General features: G+C 39.7%; 1 protein-coding gene across 1 annotated transcript in view; it reads right to left on the bottom strand.

Moving 5' to 3' along the window:
• Positions 1 to 14,334, bottom strand: part of stxbp6 (syntaxin binding protein 6 (amisyn)) — a 66,866-nt gene extending 52,532 nt beyond the window's left edge. Inside the window, exons 1-2 of the mRNA XM_004540352.3 lie at positions 13,986 to 14,334; positions 4,025 to 4,239 (exon numbers count right to left, since the gene is read on the bottom strand). Of these exons, the coding sequence (XP_004540409.1) occupies positions 4,025 to 4,178 (154 nt within the window). The 5' untranslated portion in view covers positions 4,179 to 4,239; positions 13,986 to 14,334. The remainder of the gene's footprint in view (positions 1 to 4,024; positions 4,240 to 13,985) is intronic.
• Between the last annotated feature and the right edge of the window lie 4,190 nt (positions 14,335 to 18,524).

The raw sequence follows: 18,524 nt of genomic DNA, 5'->3' as shown, positions 1-18,524 counted from the left end.
CACCAGTGACTTAAACTGTGATGACACTGTGGTTTGGCATGTGAACAGGGATCAATCACAATGCACTGACCCCAACAGTGCTTGAAAGAGCTAGGAAATTAAATAGTGAGAAAGAATAGAAATTATGCAACCTCACATTAAGTTGAATAACAACTAGCATAGGCAGTAATATGAATAACAGATATCACTGGTTTAGTTTTACATTGTGTATATACACATACTAAATCTAGACTGTGATTGAAACAGAAAAAAAAATGCAGAGAACTACATCAAACAAATTAGGAGAGAAAGATGATCATGCACACCAAAAAGTCAAGTGTTTTTTGAGAGCTCTCTGCTAGACCTTGTGGGCAAAAAAACCCCTCCTCTAGTGGAAATCAGTTTATTGCTGCAGGGAATTTAAGATTATTATCAGTCTTCTTTGCTAACATAAGATTAATTTACAAGCTTTCACTCTAAAGTCAAACAACAGCCAGCTAAGTGAGCTAAACTAGTTTCGTTTTTCCTCCAGCAACATGTAATTTGTAGTAAGCGGCACTGCTCACCAACTGGCAGGTGTCCAGGCTTTTTTGTTCCATTAATAAATGTAGCTCTCTACCTAAGACAAACAGCCATGTGCTCAACAAACACACAAGTCAAAGACTTGAGTGGTTAGTGATTTATTACAAAAACATCTTGATTGTTGACGTATTCAGATACTCCTCTTTTGACAACACAAAAGCATATGATCCTGGAGTGAGTGCAGAAGTCATGTGGTTTCATTCTGCTACCTTACTCAGTTTGAGAGTGAATCTCTTGTGGCTGTCTCTACAGTACAGCTTCTGGTACTTTAGGCTTCCTTTAACCGTGACATCCCACAGATTACATAACTCTGCCACTGCTTGGCCCCCAGGCTTCAAGTATATGCTACTGTCGCCATGAGACTGTCAACAAGCACCATCCCCCACCCTTATACACACACACACACACAGTACTTTTACAGTTACACACATCCTGAACACGTAAGCAACACAAGCTGCCCTCTGTTTAAAATGCCCTGGGAGCCATGAGCTGACTAGTTTCAAACTTGTGGTGTTATTGTGCAGCACATTCATAGGAAAACGCACATAAAATCTAGAACAATGCTGTGCTGGCTTAAAAGCCACATGACTTGTGGAAACAGAAGTAGTGAAGGCACTACTTCTGTTCCCACATGTGATACAAAACATCAGCCGAGTCAGGAGACCACTAATGCAGACAGTCAGAGTGTCTAGGGGAAGATAAATGGGTGCAATGGTGGTGATAGCAGAATTCTCAGACAGTGTATTCTCTGGATTTCTTTTGGTACAACATGCATTCCTACATACAAGAAAATGATGACAGCATGTGAAACGTTTCTTATGTCCACATAAATTTTGTGTAAACCAATGCAAAAACCTACCAAAAAATAATAAAAGAAGTGGGAATGCAACAGTTCACAGTCCTTTTACTCATACTCAACAACAGCATTCCTATCCATCCTTAGACCAAGGTTGGAGCCAATGACTGTAGAAAATCTCTATAAAAGTACAGTTAGGGGCAAAGGCAGTCGAATAAGGGCAGATTTTGTAAATATTTATCTCAGTACATCTCTGCAGTGCATTTCAAATCAAACCAGAGTGAAGTGCATACTTTCTGGTGTAATTCAAGAGGTTTTAACAAAATGACTGCATTGAGTGTTTTGTACTTGCAACCATTTTTATACGCAGCCCAATTTCAGTTCTGAATTAACAAACTACCAGCTTTACGTATAAGAACTGGTTTTAATATTGGGAGTAAAAGTCCTTCGCCACAGACATTGCCTTGAGATGCTCTGCCAGGTCTTTACTGCAACCATCTTCAGTTGGTCTCTGCATTCAGTTTTGTCTTCAGTAACTACAAGTCATGCTCCACTTGGCTGGAATAGGGAGTACGACTTGGCCATTTAATAACATCCCATTTCTTTGCCTCGAGAAACTCTTGGGTTGCTTTTGCAAAATGCCTGGATGGCCCATTTGGACTGAATTAATCCTGCTACTTCTATCAGTTTTCACATCATCAATAATGCTACTTCCACTGGCAGCCAGACATGACCATGTATGTGTGCCTCTGCCATGTTTGACAGATGATATGGTATGCTTTTCTTTTCCATAGATTTCTATTGCAATCACTGTGGCACAAATTAATCTTGGGTTTATAAATCCAAAGTATTTTCTTCCCCCAGTCCTGGACACATGCATGCAAAACCACCAAACTTTTGCAATAACAACAGGCAGACTGTCCACTAATAAATCACTTGAGGATGTTTAAAAATGCTAAAATAAGTCACCAAATACACTTTGACTACCATTACTTAGGAGGTCCATGTGGGTAAAGATTATGTTTGGAACACCGAGTTGAGAATCTGAGAATAATGCTCAGCTAATGAATAAAAAAAATATCCAGTAATCAAACTTTGGAGGTATTTTTTGTTTAATTAACTATGTGCCCGTCATCTATGGATATGATGGTCAGTGAATTGACCAATTACTCAACTGCCCCGATTGCAACTGTTGTAAAATGTGTAGTAGTGGGCATTTTTTGGCTTAGATAAAGTAGTAGCAACACAATGATGGCAACAAATGAATGCAGAAAAAGATAATGAGGAGAAATATCCAGTCAAACTTAAAATTATTTAACAAGCAGAAAGGACAAACAACTGCAGCAATTCCAGCAAATCAAATGGAAGCCAACTAATGACACCAAGCATGTTTTTTCTTAGACAACAACACAGTATCGGAGGTGTGGAGTCATTAGAAAACATGTCAGCAAGAGGCTTTGATGCTTACACACGGATGTTCACCACCTAAATCAAATGTCTCTACAAACGCGTGGACTCCCTTGGCCCATGGTGACATGCATTTCTTTTTTATTTTGCTCTTGTGAAACAAGTAGAGCAGACACAAGGAGTATCAAAGTCAGTGAGGATTAAGACATAGAAAATACAATATAGATAGATTAAAACACGTGACGTTAGGTCAGGCAAAGGAACAACATAGATACCCAATTTTCAGATACAAAGTAATTTTGAATTTAACAAAAAGCTACAACATCGGATAATTACCACATTTTTCTGCCATGCAAAATAAGCAATTAGGACATCAAGTGATTTTAATATATTTCACAGTGGCCAAGCTCAAATGAGATACAAAGGTGAACGCTGCTGCAAGGGACGTGACGAGACTGGCATTACAAGAAGTGAATATCAAGCAATACTTATTTCCACATGAAAGGCGAAATGACTCATTATAAACCCTTTAGAAAAACAGTGTCCACTCTCTGACAATTTGTGGCTTGCGCTCGCTACAGTTGCCTTTCATGTACATGTATCTGAGGGTGTAAATAAAGAGGCTGACTGTTGAGTAACTTGCCTGCTGCAAGGCAACCTTGAATTTGAATCCAACATAGACAGAGCTTTACTGGCTTTGAGCTGCTTGGTTATACTTTAAATTCCTCATAATCATCCTTAAGTTAACTATAACCCTCAGTCATGTAATCTACTGCTGCCAGAGCAGCGTTCAAGACAGAAAATGAAAAATGTATCAGATTTTCACAAGCAGTTTTTCTGGCACGAGAATTAAGGAGGATCTAGATATTCTCCTCATGAACAATTTGCCTGGGTAATTCAATTAACAAGTAATACATCAGCTAATGTTCCAACAATAAGGGAGAAAAACCCCAAACTGAAACAACTGAAACCTGAATTTCTGGTGAAGCAATTAATCAATTTCAGCTTAAATCTAATCTATTTAAAAAGATTGACATGAAGCCCTGCAGCAAATTGATTTAGTGTGTCATTCTGTTGGCAGGGGAAAACGTAAACATGCTCATCAGTGTGAACATTAGTGGAAGAATTATGGGAGACATGCGGAAATGTGACTGTGGGTTGCAAAGGCGCAACTGGTGCGCTCTCGCAAATAGAAAGGCAAAAAGCATAAAATGCATTTAAACATAAGCAAACAAAAGGAGGTTTTTAATTTGTCCTGACCTGAGACGCAGATGAATGTCATGTAATCTCCTTGACCACCGGTGGCCAGGAAGGGGATCTTTTTCTTTGTCCTCCGCTTCACCTGTACAGCAGCAAGCATCTTCTCATCGTGAGGTATGAACACCTCCTTGTTGATTACAGATTTGGCACTCATCTCTGATTTAGGCAGACGTAAACAGCTGGTCACCAGTTAAAGTGGAGCAATCCAGGCTTCACTGAAGAAGAGAAGAGAGTGAAGAAAACCAGCTAATTAAATTAAGTAGGACCAACTAGACTGTGCTTAGAAAAAGCAAAGATCTCACATATCCTGAAACACACATTTTTCATTTAGCAAGTACATTAAGGGCATTTCCCATTCTTCTTTTCTAATAAATAACACGGATCCTAATTTGAAGTGTGAATCTACTGAAACAAGGTGCAAGCAGCATTGTGTAATGGCAGTGAGAGGGCAATATACAGCACAAGTCAAATGTACACACGAAAGGAACCCAGGTAGTTTTTTTCCCTAAAAACTGAAAGTATAAAATAACTGCTAAACATTTTAGTTTTACATTACCTAAAGTAACTTTTTATAAGCGCTCTTTAAATATTGGAACTCTTATCTTTTGTGCTATACACAAAATTCTAATGGTTTCGGAAAGAAGAGGAGACACTTCCTTGTACCATGGTAGCACAAAGCTGAGGTACTTAATTGCAGATTTGTTTAGATCTTTTGTCCATGCACAAACCTAGTCTTGGACCAGTTAATCTTGTTTTCCAGCAGAGAAAAATCCACACAAGACTACCTGAATTTGCTCACAGTGCACAGCTCATTAGGTTATTTCCAAAATCCTCTATAGCTGCATTTCCCTTGCAGTCAGTCTTAGCATTGCATATCTCTAAATGTTTTGGCAATATTCTCCTTGGAAGTATTGCCACTCACAAAGATGAAATGACTTCAGCTGAAGCTGTTAAGAGTACTGCTAGTCTCACAGATACAGAACAGCAATCATATTTCCATTACAACAAGCCAACTTCTACTAGTCAATCTCTTTCTGGAGGACGGCGACTAGACCACAGTAAACACAACATTACGTGTGATGGTGTCAAAGGAGGGTGTGCTTAGTTGCCCTAACCGTGAGTGAGCACAAGAAACAGTCATAAAGAAGTAGGTTAATTAGGCCCAAACCCCCTCATGAGGACTGAAACGTAATCATTTTCTCAGCCACACACATTCATTTCAGACACAGACCACTTACAACCGCATACATCACAGGCCAGCACAGGCCACCCTGCTGCTTATGAACTAATCTGTCAGCCTCAAGTAGCGCTTGAATTACTCTACAGCGAGGCAAAGACTGCAAAACACCATTTTCATCAAACTGACTTGCTTATAAAAACAACTGCCCACAAAGTAAAGTCTTTTGTAACAATGCAACAAGCTTTGAAATTAGTGCTCAGCAGCTTAGTGGAAGTACAGTTTGGTGTTTTGACTGATTAGCACAAAAGCAAACCTGCAGAAGGACAAACTTTACCAAGCACCCTCAGTGTTCTCTGGTCTAAGCGTTAAAGCAGGATTACATCATACCAAAAGAAATACTTCAAAACAAGTGGAACTTAAAAGCCTTAGACACAACAGCATTGTTACAATATAAGATAATCTAATAAATAGTCATGGAGGAAGGAGCCCATCATCACACTCCAAGTGATTTCTAATATATCCTTTTATGTTGGTTTCATTTGAATTACATCACACACAGAAGATCTATAAAATGAGATGAATCATCTCCCTGTCACAGGCACCTCACCCACAAAAATGCAACACGTTCAGCATAGATATAATGTATTCCAAGGTCACCATATTCTCCTCCCACAAAAATCTGAAGATGGTAATATGGCCTTGACTTTTTTTCTTTGAAAAAATTAAAACTACAAATTAAAATTAAAATGTCAACGTCAATCACCATGTGCTGACAATGTTTTTTATTTTAGGTAAACATACTACTTTCATCACAGAAGATTAGAAAGCTTAAGTAACAATCGAGCAGTAGTAGTGATTCTACATTTCCAACTTAATCTTTCACAGCCAGCACTTATTAAACATTCTCTCTTTCTATCCATCTTCTTGTGTGCTCTTTCAGCAATGCAAATCTTAAAAGTAAACAAAAACTTCAGCCAGGAGAGTAATTAAAGAGGCTAATAAATGTGTCTCTCTTTGGAACTGGAGATGTCCAACAACCGCAGACTTTGGCTAAGAGACAGCACAGTTTCCCATCAAAATATGCACAGGACTATTTTGCATTCAACATAAGACAGCTCCTTCAATTTAGACCTTTCATGCACAGTATACTGCCATTCTGAGCTCCGGCACCGACTGAAAAACTTGCAGCCTTATTTATAAAGAATTAGCTAGAGCTTAGTCTTCAGATTATTCCTGACAATGTGCAGACCTTTGATTCATTAAGGAGCGCTAACTATTACTTTACATACCTGTTAACTCTAAATCTCATATCACATAAAATGTACATATTTAATAAAATTTCTGACTTGCAAATTCTCCTAATAAAGGATTTATGATCCTGCCCATTTGCATAGGTCTTGGCTGGGTAAAGGATTATGGGTATGCAATAAGGGAGAGGTGTTTGTGTGCACCCAATCAATTCCAACAGCTGTGATGCTGTGTGTAGGTAGAACACTGACTGGTTGAAAAGACATCTTTTAAAGAAAACAGAGCAAGACAAATTGAACAAGAGGGGAAAAAAGGAAAAGAAAAACAACAACAACAGGAGTAACACACATTAACAGTTGTTCCTCATGGATTTGACACTGTCCCCAGTGACGGTTTACTGTTACATATGCAGACAGCACATCCATAGCCTGTTTGTTCATTCATTATGTCCCATTTGAAATTCGGAAAGTCTTTGATCTGCCAATTAATTCATAAAATCATTAACTGATAATTCTTACTATGCTGCTAATACAGCTTTTAGAGCAATAAAATCAGAACCAGACCAGAGCTGTTTTATGGCCTCTGCATTTTTGCATGTTGCATGTTCATCTCTCAAAGTCAGGAGTGACCACATTTTGATGAAAGGATGAAATGCTAAGTTATCATTCAAGATAGCATTAGCAACCTTGGTTATATCTATGGCACAGACGAGATACCAAAACAAGTTAGTGCAAGTTACCCCACAGAAAATAATGTTTGCCAGATAACTGCAATATGATTCCAACATCCTTTTAGACTGACCTGCTTTGAGAGCTAGCCTCGAGGCCATTAGCAGGAATTCCAGAGTAGTTGCCACGGTTTAGCCTCCCCCCCTTGAATACACTGACCCAATCTTCACAAAATTAATTTCATTAACTGACAGAAGCCCCACTTCAATGTGCACAAACTGTACAGCTCTCCAGAGTTATGCATCAAATCCTCCCAATATAACAAGCTTTTTCAATATATTGATGCGGTATTTCTATTTTTAGCATGTGCATGTTTAGCTAACAATACTGGGGGTATGTCACAGCTTTTCTTTAAATTCCACATGCACCACTCTAAATTAGTTCAACCTTTTCAGTTGCTCACAATTATTTTATTTTCTTGTTGTTTAACTAGATAGCACACTGCAAAGCAAATACAGAAAATATGCATCAACTGTTTGGTCTCGTTGCTACCTAGTAGCAAATCAGTGCAGTGGACTTTTTTTTTTTTTTTTTAGTGCAGTGGACTTGTTCACTTTCAAAGCCCTATTCCACAGCACCTCTCCCTCTTCTACACTATCTTCTAGCTATAAAGGAAGGCTGCCCACATCACCCCTCAAGCTGTCACCAGCACATAGCCCCCCTCAGGTGGTCCGCTGAAGCATGACGGGAAGGGGGGGATAAGTAGATGGGGGATGCAAGGAAGAGAATAAGGAACAGAAATAGGAGAAGGAAGCAAACATGAGCCTCAAGGCAGCGAAATGTAGCCAGCTCCAGTGCACAGCTTATGGTCTGACTTTGAGCAGTCTTATGCAATTCTGAGCTGTGCGAGAAGTCACAGCCAAGGAGCTGTTGTAGCAGTGAAAATGACGGACATATACTTTACGGCTGCTTATCACCCCATTTTCAAGCAAAACCTTTCAAAAACACTTCATTAACTGTGGTTGTGTATTGCCAAGGAGTAAAAGGACCAGCCCTGTTCCTGCTCATTCCCTTGCTCCCCTCTTGTGTTAATGTGAAATGTGTTCAGTCAATGCTCAGTGCTCTCCTGGGACCTCATTGGAGTGCGGTCTTTGAGCTAGCCTGCACAATGCACATCTTCTTCTTTAAGCATCAACACGGTCCTCCCGCTTTCCAGTCTGTGCTCACAAGCACACAGGAACCGCAACTTCTTTCCACCGCAACAGAAACAGCAGGAGCTGAGAAAATGGGCCCAAAAGACAGGTGGATGATACAGGCTTTGTCAAGCTAAACTAAAGGTGTGTCTTTAGTTTCCTTTGGAGAGGCATAAAAGCTCAAAGCCAGATCAGCAGGTGGCACAGGCTAAAAAAAAGATTATTAATTAAAAAAATACATCAACCAAGTCCATCTGAAATCCATCTATTACTAAATATATTTACTCTGCTGTATGTGTAATTAAAAAGTTTAGTAAATTATCTATCACTGATATAAAGCAGTATAGTCTGGATGTATATCCAACTCTTAAGACTTTTCTTTTTAGACTGACAGCTTTAATAATCTAAGCATATAGTCTGGTGCCGTATTTGGGAATCTAGGTTAATTAATGTTGGGGAATTTACTCAGCTTTATGGAAAGTTGTAATCCACAACTAATATCCAGAAAAAGATTCCAAACATTTTTACACAGTGTACAGTTTGTTAAACAAGTCCCTTGTGCCATATTTGAGAATTAAACATACAGGTGCACTGCAGTGGCGTGCCAACAATCTTTTTTCTTTTTTTATTCCTGATAAGCCAACAATACGAAAAGCAGTGCAGACTGAACCTCAGCTGAACTGATATGAAATAAGTACAGCTGGGAATATCGCATATATTGATCTGACGCGATAACTAACTAATAAGTCCACCTTCAAAAGAAGTACATATCTACTCCTCCCACTCACATTTGACTGGCTTTGGAAATGTTCAGAAACAAAATAGTTTCTTTCATTCCACACTCCACTGTGGGAGATATCTCAAAGATATAAAAACACGCTCCCTCATCTGCAGTCTTTCATGCACATCTTTCACATCGACTCGCGGTTCTTTTCAGGGCCTCGATTTAACAGGAAAAAAAGAAACCTTCCATAGCGCACCTACGTTCACAGATTAGATCTTTAGAGAGTGATGTCATTCACCCGTGTCACTGACTGAGCGATATCCAACACTGCCACGCGAACAGATGGTGAATGTTACTTCTCATAAAATAACTGAGAGATTACGACATCGATCCTGCTGTTTTTGAGGTGTTACTGCCAGCCTGCGTTGTATTAATGCAGCACTACACCACAAATACAAAAAATAAAATCAGTTTCGCATACACAATATATCAAAACATGTACAGTCATTTGAAAGCGAAAGATTTTTCTCAGAACTCCATCCAGTCCAGTAAAAAAACCAAAAAAAAAACCAAGTAGACCCCATGATTCAGTACCTTGTAGAACAACTTCAAGTAACTTAAAGCAATTATTTTCTATTTGACTTTCATCCATCTTCTCTTCATCCAAAGGGATATTAGCCTAATCTTCTTTACAAATGCTAATATATTCTTCTTAGAGAGACGAGACTTTCGCCTGGCAACGCTTCATAACACGCCATACTTGTTTAGTCCTTTCCTAATTGTACAATCATGAACTTTAACATTTAACATGCTAGCTGAGGCCTGTAGAGTTTTTTTGCCTTTTTTTGCAAATTCTATGTCCTTGGAGTGAATTTGTTGGGATCGGAACATCATGGTATTGTGTTATTATGACCCACCTCAATGTTCCAGTGCCTAAACTTCTGTTTGATTATTAGCACCTAGCTGTTACCTAGACAAGCAAATGAAAGAGGGTCAGTGATCCTAGAATGGACTCATTTTATAGCTTGGAGAATCCAATAGTTTGCTCTCTATAGTAGTGCCACTTTGAAAATAGATTTTAAAATATCAAATCTTTTTTTTCTCTCTTCAAAAAGTTTCATTTAAAGCCAAATAAAAACCAAGTCCAATAGCAATGGGGTTTGTTTAAGTGGTGCAAGATAAGACACTTTAGATATAATCTATTTAGTCAAATGTACTTTACATGGAAAAAACAATAGTACTGTTGAGAAGGAATCAAAAGTATGACACTAAACAATATCCACCAGGCTTTGAAAGCTTTGTCAGACTTTCCCAGTAAAAATAAAAGCCAATCTGCATCCAGCACATTGGGCTCTGAACTGCCATATCTTCTCTTCTGAGGTATCACTTTTTTGTTTGTTTTGTTTTTGACGCAGCAAAATTTCCAAATTCCTTATAACCAAATCCAAATGAAGAGCTGTCACATGTAAGACTCGAGGAATGCAAACCTAAACAACCGTTTACTGCGTGGGTAACAATGCCAGCAAGGCAAGAAATTATATTACACACATTCTAGATTTTTATAGTTGAGAAGCTCATGCTCAGCAGAGGCATCGCACAGATTTTGAGAAAATAAACAGAGACATCCGTGTCTGCATACATAATCTAAGAGAAGCTCAAACTGTAGGCTCTTACTCAGGTAAGGAACATCTTTTGCATAAGGATCTTTTTTTAAATTCTGTTGTTAATTCAATGAGTTGTAAACTTTTTCTCGTCACAATACACATGGCGCGCATATGTGTATATAGCAATGTACACGAGAACGAATAGTGCACATGCCATTTAATGGCCATTTTGTGTTAAAAGGGAGCACCATAGATCAACCAGACTGAATAGGATGTTATTTTCTCCCCTTAAAACAGAAAGATATGGAAGGTCCCATCCATTTTCCTGTGCAAGTCAGCTGTTAGTGAAGGTTATATATTGCCAGGGCAGCATGGGCTAACCATGAATCAATGAATGACATGCCAGGCCCCCAAATGAGCTCATTCTTTAGAGCCCAGTGCCCTCTAGCAATAAAACATTTGAGAAGGGGGCTGGGAAAACAGAAGAAAAGCAGATAGAGAGCACTTAATGAGAGATGTCTCAAACACTGCAGAGATCACGAGCATAATGACTGTTAGAGGACCAATGGCATGACACATTGCATAACAGTACAGACGTAAATATACATCAAGGTAAAAAGACAAAAATGCCACTCCATACAGCCAAAATACTGAATAAGAGCAACAATCCCTCAATGCAAAATTCGGATTTTTTTTTTTTTTTTTTTTTTTTTTTAACGCAGCGCCTGCCCTTCAACATCATCTTGCAAAAGCCAAAGTTAGATATAATGGCTGTGCTGTGATTTTTGTCTGCGTTTACAAGTAAAATGATGACTGAGAGAAACAGATGCAACTTGATGGGTTTTTTTCCTCTCATAAGCTGCACAGCTGTCTGTCACTAGCTGAAACCTTGTTGTTCGGTGTCACTCGCTGAACAGAGCAGATGGTGAAAAAACTGCGCCAGCAGCGGGAGAACAAGAGCGTTCGCGAAGGAGTACCGCCTGAAGTTTTTTTTGGGCGGGGGTGTTTCGTTTTGAGTACTTTTTTTTTTTGCAGGATACTGAAAAAACAAAAAAAATCTAGTGACAAAGTCACTAAGTTGGCAACAATGAGTTGAAGTGAACTGTGATGGGCCGAGAGAGATGTTAGGCATGAAATTCTACATCCACAAACGTTGATTCTGTTCATCTGGACATAGCATTTTCAGTGGGAGAAACATTTCGTCACTCACCCAAGTGACTTCTTCAGTCTCAGCTGACTGCAGGTGTCCCCAGTCTTATAAACAGTATCACTTAAACTAGTACCACTGAAGGAACAATGGGCTGTGAGGTCAGTTCCTTGAAACGTTTCTCCCACTGAAAACGCTACGTCCAGATGAACTGAATCAAATTTTGTGGATTTACCTACCTGGATGATTGAGCATGCATCAAGACGAAATTTCTGAATTTAAAGAAACTAAAAATCTGAAGGCGAGCCAAAAAACATCAGGTTCTCTTCTGAAAATAATTGAGTTGGTTGTCATGACAAAGAATATCACGTAATGTGTTGGAATTAACTCACTCTAGCTGACATTTCTTTAAGTAGTATTTTTCACATTAATACAGCGTTAGTTCTAGATGTCATCTAGTGCAGATAAGGCTCACTGTTGTTTAGTCATTCAAGATTTGCAGAAGTAGGATGTGGCAGCTGGTCAGTAGGATTGTCACGCCCTTCCTCTGCTGTCTGCTAACTGGACTGGGGAAAGTGACAGGGACGACAGCCAGTATTTTACCCAAATTTTAGCAGGTTAACAATTGGCAATGGGGGGGGAGGCACTTAAAGGACACACCCCTATATCTTTCTTGTGTCTTCCTTTCATTACCTTTCCATTAAGTATATTAAAACACAGCATAGAGCAGAGCAATTCAGGGAAAGCCTTAGACTCCAGACTTCAATGTCATTTTACCAGAAACCCTGGCAGCAGAGTGTATTTGTTCACTATATGAGATGCACCGCAGAAACAAGGATCTTTATCTCTTTATGTCTGCCTTCGAGGATATTTGCTGTCTAGCAGAAGAAGAAGCCAGGGAGGGAGCCGGCTCAACAGTTTACATCATGACTGTAATTGGACACTGAATTATGGGGAAAGGTATAAGCTTATCTTTTATGGCATGCCAGAGCAAATTAAACCCTGAACTCAGGCAGCAAGAAGCAATATTTTAATGTAAGTGGGTTAGTTAATGCCACCAGGAGCATAGGGGCAGTATAAGGAGCCTCACAGCTAATCCCAACTAAACATTCTTCAAGGTCTGCAGCATGTCCTGGAGATACAAAAGTGGGAATTGCTTTGGGATTTGGTATAGTAGTATTTAAATACAAGCATGTGTTGGACTTTGTAAAGAGCCACCCCTGAGATTTTTTAAGATATATTTAAAGCCAAAGCATATGTCTTTTTTCCCTTTAAAACGGCCATTTGGTTGATACACATTTTAAGTAAAAACACTATTTCATCATTCCCTTTTTAAAAGCTCTGAGGTGGCCCCTGGGGCTCTAAACAGTTTCCATACACATTTGGACTGTTTTGTTTTAGCACAAAGATGCCAAAAACCTGGTTTTGGATATTGCACAAATTATCCAAATATTAACACTGAACGCTTTAGATTTAAGAGGTGAACATATTTAGCCTTCAAACATCTTGCTCTGTACGGTTCACTGGAAGGAATTCAAACTATAACCCTTTGCAGCTTTAACATGTGTGTAGCATGTGGATAATATCTGGAGGCTTTTATACTCTAACTTGCCACTGTGACATGAAGACGAGCAAACAAACAGATGACAGAGAAGCACACCCTGCAATCATAATACTCGTGCTGGACAACTCCCCACATTCACGTTGGGCTCAAAGGAATTTCACTGGAATATTTGTATATGCTGGGCTGGCGCTCAAATATTAAACGTTTGGCAGAAACTATGTGAGCTATTTAATTTTAATTTACAACACAGGCATCAAACGTACACTTTAAAGCACAAAAACGTGACCGCGGATACAAATATATATATATTTTCTAACAGCAAAACAATTCAAATAATAACAATGTTGACAAAGAAATCCGTTCAGAAAGCCCGAGAGAATGATACATAATAATAATTTAAAAAATACACAAGTTGTTTTTTTAAGTAAGTCACACCGTCGCGTGCGCTAGTTAATGATTAACAAGCGCGCGCGCACGCTTATATTGATTGTACCGCAAAGTGGCTGAAAGGTTGTTGGCGCAGTCTTCCAGTCGTTCATCAATAACAAGAAACTCCCCCCGTACGCCTGTGTAAAATATCTGCCCAACTTTTGATTGTTTGCGGGAAGTAAGCGGGACGCAGAGACTACTCACCGATGCGTCTGAGCGAGCAGTTTCCACGTGCAGTCAACAAATCCTTGGGTTAAATGTCTCCAGCTGTCACACTTCACCTACTTTTAAACAGCTTCTTCCCTATTGTTAGCCTTCCTCTCAAAATAAAAGAGAGCATTTCGAGGTTAACATCGCGTCGACTTCACTTCTGCGATAGTTGCTGGTTTCTGAGCCGCGAGAGGAGAGTTTTTTTCCCCCTGCTGTCGGTTTTGGAGAGCCAGTCTGTCTGACCGTGGCTCTCTCTTTCTCTCTGTGTGTGAGTGTGTATGGATGGGAGACCAGTAGCAGGTTCCCAGACACACAAACCAAACCCACCCGCCCGCCAATCACGTACAGTATCACACCACCACGTCGTGAGCTCCTCGAGTCTGTACGCTTCGCGAGACGGAGAAAATTCCCAGGCTGAATGGAGGCGGTGGCTGGATGTTTATTGCCTCTTGAAAAGTCATAATATGTATAATATTCAAACACAAAAGTGAAAGCAAAAGGATACTTCATAGAAATGTGTCAAACTATGATCATTCGGTACAACAAGCACTTACCAGGATTAACCTTGACCCTAACACATACCAAGCACCAACAGATTTTACATTTTTACATTTATAATACATAAGAATCGACTTAATTCTAAGGTGAGATTAAACTAAAATTAAGTTAAAATCAAGTTAATCTGTAGTTAGTCAATTTGTTGTAGACACCTATTCAATTCAGTTCAATTATATTTATATGGAATTCACAACAACAGGAAGTGCTCTATGTTGCAAGGTAAAGCCTCCACAATATTAGAAAGAAAGCCCAAAAAATACACAATCCCCTGTGAGCAAGCACTTGGCAACAGTGGGAAGGAAAAACTCCCTTTTAACAGGAAGAAACCTCTGGCAGGACCAGGCTCGGGGAAGGAGAGACATCTGCTGCAACCAGGTGGGGGTGAGGGGAAAGAGAAGAGGGTAAAAAGAGACAAAAGGTAAGCTAGAGGAGAGAGAGCTTCTGAAGTTGGTGGCCCGTGTCAAAATTGTCCCGAAATGTACTGTGAATGAATGAAACACTAATAGTTTATAGGGGTTAAAAAAAACAGAAAGTAGCTTCTCTTCAGTGATTCGGACTTCCCCAAGTTACAACTTTAAATAAATATGGCACTACCAAGGTTGCTGAGCTCATAAAAAAGAGCTTTCTGGCTTCTGAGGATATTGTGAGTGTAGTGGTGGAGAAATTATATATATTGTTTTTTGTTTTTTTCTATGTCTCAAACACTGAAGAAGACTGATTATCATATTTAGCCTACAAAATATCTTCTACAACTAATTTAGCCTGGTCTTAGCCTGGACAGGATTACAGTGCCTGGTGAGGTAAACCTCACAGTCCCTCTGATGATATACTGGCAGTTATGACACCAATAGGTTTTATTGCATAGTCTGTATGACTCAGACTTTAAGTACAGTATGTGATATCTCCCTGTAAGAGTTCATGAACAGTAACTGTTCAAGAAGTCTTGTAAAGGAAGTTCTCTTTTAAAAAAAAGAAAAAGAAAAAGAAAAGCTTATCCACCTTTACACATTTGTTTGGACATGTCTCCCCTCCTGAAACAGGTTACTAGAGTTCTAATAGCATCACCTCATGAGAAAACAACAGCATATAATGGTGTTATACAACAATTCTCATCACGCTGCCTGTGGCGCAGACATTACAGACTTGTGGTTATACGGCAGTTTCCCACATTATGACTGCTAACTAGGGCATTTCCCAAGATCATCTAAAAAAGAAGCTCAAGTTCTTTGAATTAGTCGTTTAGACAGGCCTACTCTACCTGAACACTTTCCAATAACGCCCCGCCGGACGTGTGGGAGGTGTCAGTGTTCAGGACCATCATCTTTTGTTTTTCTACAACCTTGCCAACAGAAATCTGCTCCATGGGAATTCACAAACACACAAACACACACACACAAACAGTGGATGGTTTTGTCTGGTTGTGAGTCATCCATGTTCCCCACAGATCCCTAATTCCTCTCCTGATAGATCTGGCTTCTTTTACACGCTCTGTCTTCATTTTGAAGAAACTTGGAAACCTCTGCTTCATCTGAGATAGCTCATATTTTATGTGCTTCTGTTTTTTTGCCTATGGGGATTTGATCGTTAACATGTTGCGGAGGGAGCTGTTGAGCGGTTAAGCTATCCTTACTTACCACGATAAGCAGAGGACCCGCTGTACTATAGCAGATGTCCTTAGGTCAGCTTTATGAGATGAAATGCATGATAAGAAAACCACTTGTGGCTGGAAAAACAGCAACGCTGTAATCAGAAATTCATGTTTCTGTTTTGTCCAGGAAAAAATCATTGAAAACAACTTGCAGGAGTTTGCCTGGCTTTACATTCTGGAGCCTGAGGAATCTACTACAACATGCTATTTTTTGAAATATAAGTCTAACTGTATTTATGGCAGATTTCAATCGGTTTTTCATTCAAGAATGCAACTTATTTATCATTCCACTGATAACGGGTACAGCTGATAGTCAGATTACTCTGCTTCATGCAGAAACAGAGGACATTTTCACTTGGCAAACAGCACAGCAGTAATTAAATATGAACGTTCCCAAAACTTCCTTGGGATCGTATTACTGTTTGTATGGCTTTGTTATTCCTTGCAGCAGGTAGCTTAGCAATCTGGCACAACATGTAGTTCATTTCAGGAATGTGGAATTTGAAAAAAAACAAAAAAAACCCCTCTTGATCCTCTGAGACTACCTGAGGCTACCTTGTGACCATCCACTTTGTTACAGAGACCCTTCTGTTGAGTATAAATTGTAATCTGAAAGGGGAATAGTTGACTCCTGTGGCTGTGAGGCCCCTGGGACAAGTACAAGAAGGTACTTTGACACTGCCCTGCACACACTCTGTGTTCTCCTACATGAGTAAACACTTTTTAATGTAATGACTCCCTTTTTCCAGGTGGAGGAAAAAGCAGAAAGTGGCCAAAGGGCGAGAAACTGATCCACACACACACACATATATATGAGAACACACACACACAAGCTGAGAGGGTGAAAAGGGCATTAGCAGGCATTAGTTTCCTGCTTTTGAGTTTGGGATTTGGGGCACTTGAGTCTCTCCAGGGAAAGCCTGGTCAGTGAATTTCTCTGATGAAAGAGGCAAAGCATTGAACCACGACAAGGTTTCAATAAAACCCTCAAGACTGATTGCCCAACGAAAATGTCGGAACCTTGGCTATGCTCATTGCTCAATTCGATGCTGAGGTTAAATTTTGGATGCATGACACACCACAGAGACTGACACATCCTCCAGGTTCCCCTTGTGTGGTTTGAAGTTTCCAAGACACGTTAGAGGAGTGGAATCTTTGCGTAGGGAAGGCTGTTGGAAAAAAACAAAACAAACTACAGCCATTCACTGAAAAACAGACTCTATCAGCAAAGAGATATAACATTAGTAAGGTCTGTGGCAAATATGCAGAATTGTTAACTGTTTCACTCTTTAGAGGAACAATTTTCAATCATTAATGAGGCAATCATTCTGTTTTATCAAGGTGGTTACAAGACAGCAGTCAATAATTGTAAAATCTATACTTTTTGTAATTTCTGATGCTTAGTTTTATGAGTAAAACATTATGGTAAAACACAAGAAGCACAAAATGCATCTAGTTTTTTTTTACATTGCTTCCTCAAAACTGCTTTACTGTCATACTGAGTGATATTCAAACCACTGTTGAAACCCTCTTTTCAGCTGCACCATTATATCAAGTAGACATTTAGATGTGTTGTGCATCATTTTATGCTCATTGTTAGCACAGAGGAATGCATTTCCTCATAGCCAGGAACATTATACAATTCCAAGCTACTGTCAGGGCTCTCCGGCACTTATTCTCCTTTGGCTCCATCACTACCCCCCAACCCCCTCTTTCCCTCCCGCCAAAATCCTGGAAAAGATAAACACGCTTTCAGCCTGCAACTTCACTCGTGAGATCAGGGAGAAGGAGGTTCCTCAGTCCCATGTGGCGAGCAGGGTAAACACAGGGATCTGACTACAGAAGGAATGGAATGATGCGAGGGACCCTTTGCTCCAACCACCGCTTTTGCTTCTCATCTCCCCACACCATGGCCAGATGGCCGCCATCTCCATTCTTCCCTCTTTCACTCCTGCTAAATCAAACACTGAATTCATGTGGTTTGGAGCTTACTCTGCACAGTGTGAAGTATGAAACACACACACTCATCAGACACTGGTTACAGAGCTGCATGGGAGCTCACTCGGGAGAAAAACATGTCTTATTGTGGCTGCATACATTACTTCAGTAAGTGTGCACAGTGTGTGAGCTGTGGCATGCATTGATTTTTCCATGTATGGCTTTGTGTTCCAAGACAGCGTATGTTTTATACTCTTCCATCGGTTGTTTTGTAGTTCTTCCTGAATCTTGGCTCATCCAGAGCTGAGGAGTACAGTTATGAAAAGGGTGTGTCTGAAACTCCTCGTTTAGATTTCACTTATCAAGAAAAGTGTATATTTGCACTCTTC

Source organism: Maylandia zebra, linkage group LG19 (assembly GCF_041146795.1).
Source record: "Maylandia zebra isolate NMK-2024a linkage group LG19, Mzebra_GT3a, whole genome shotgun sequence".
Taxonomy (NCBI): domain Eukaryota; kingdom Metazoa; phylum Chordata; class Actinopteri; order Cichliformes; family Cichlidae; genus Maylandia; species Maylandia zebra.
This window is presented reverse-complemented; position numbering and strand designations above follow the sequence as displayed.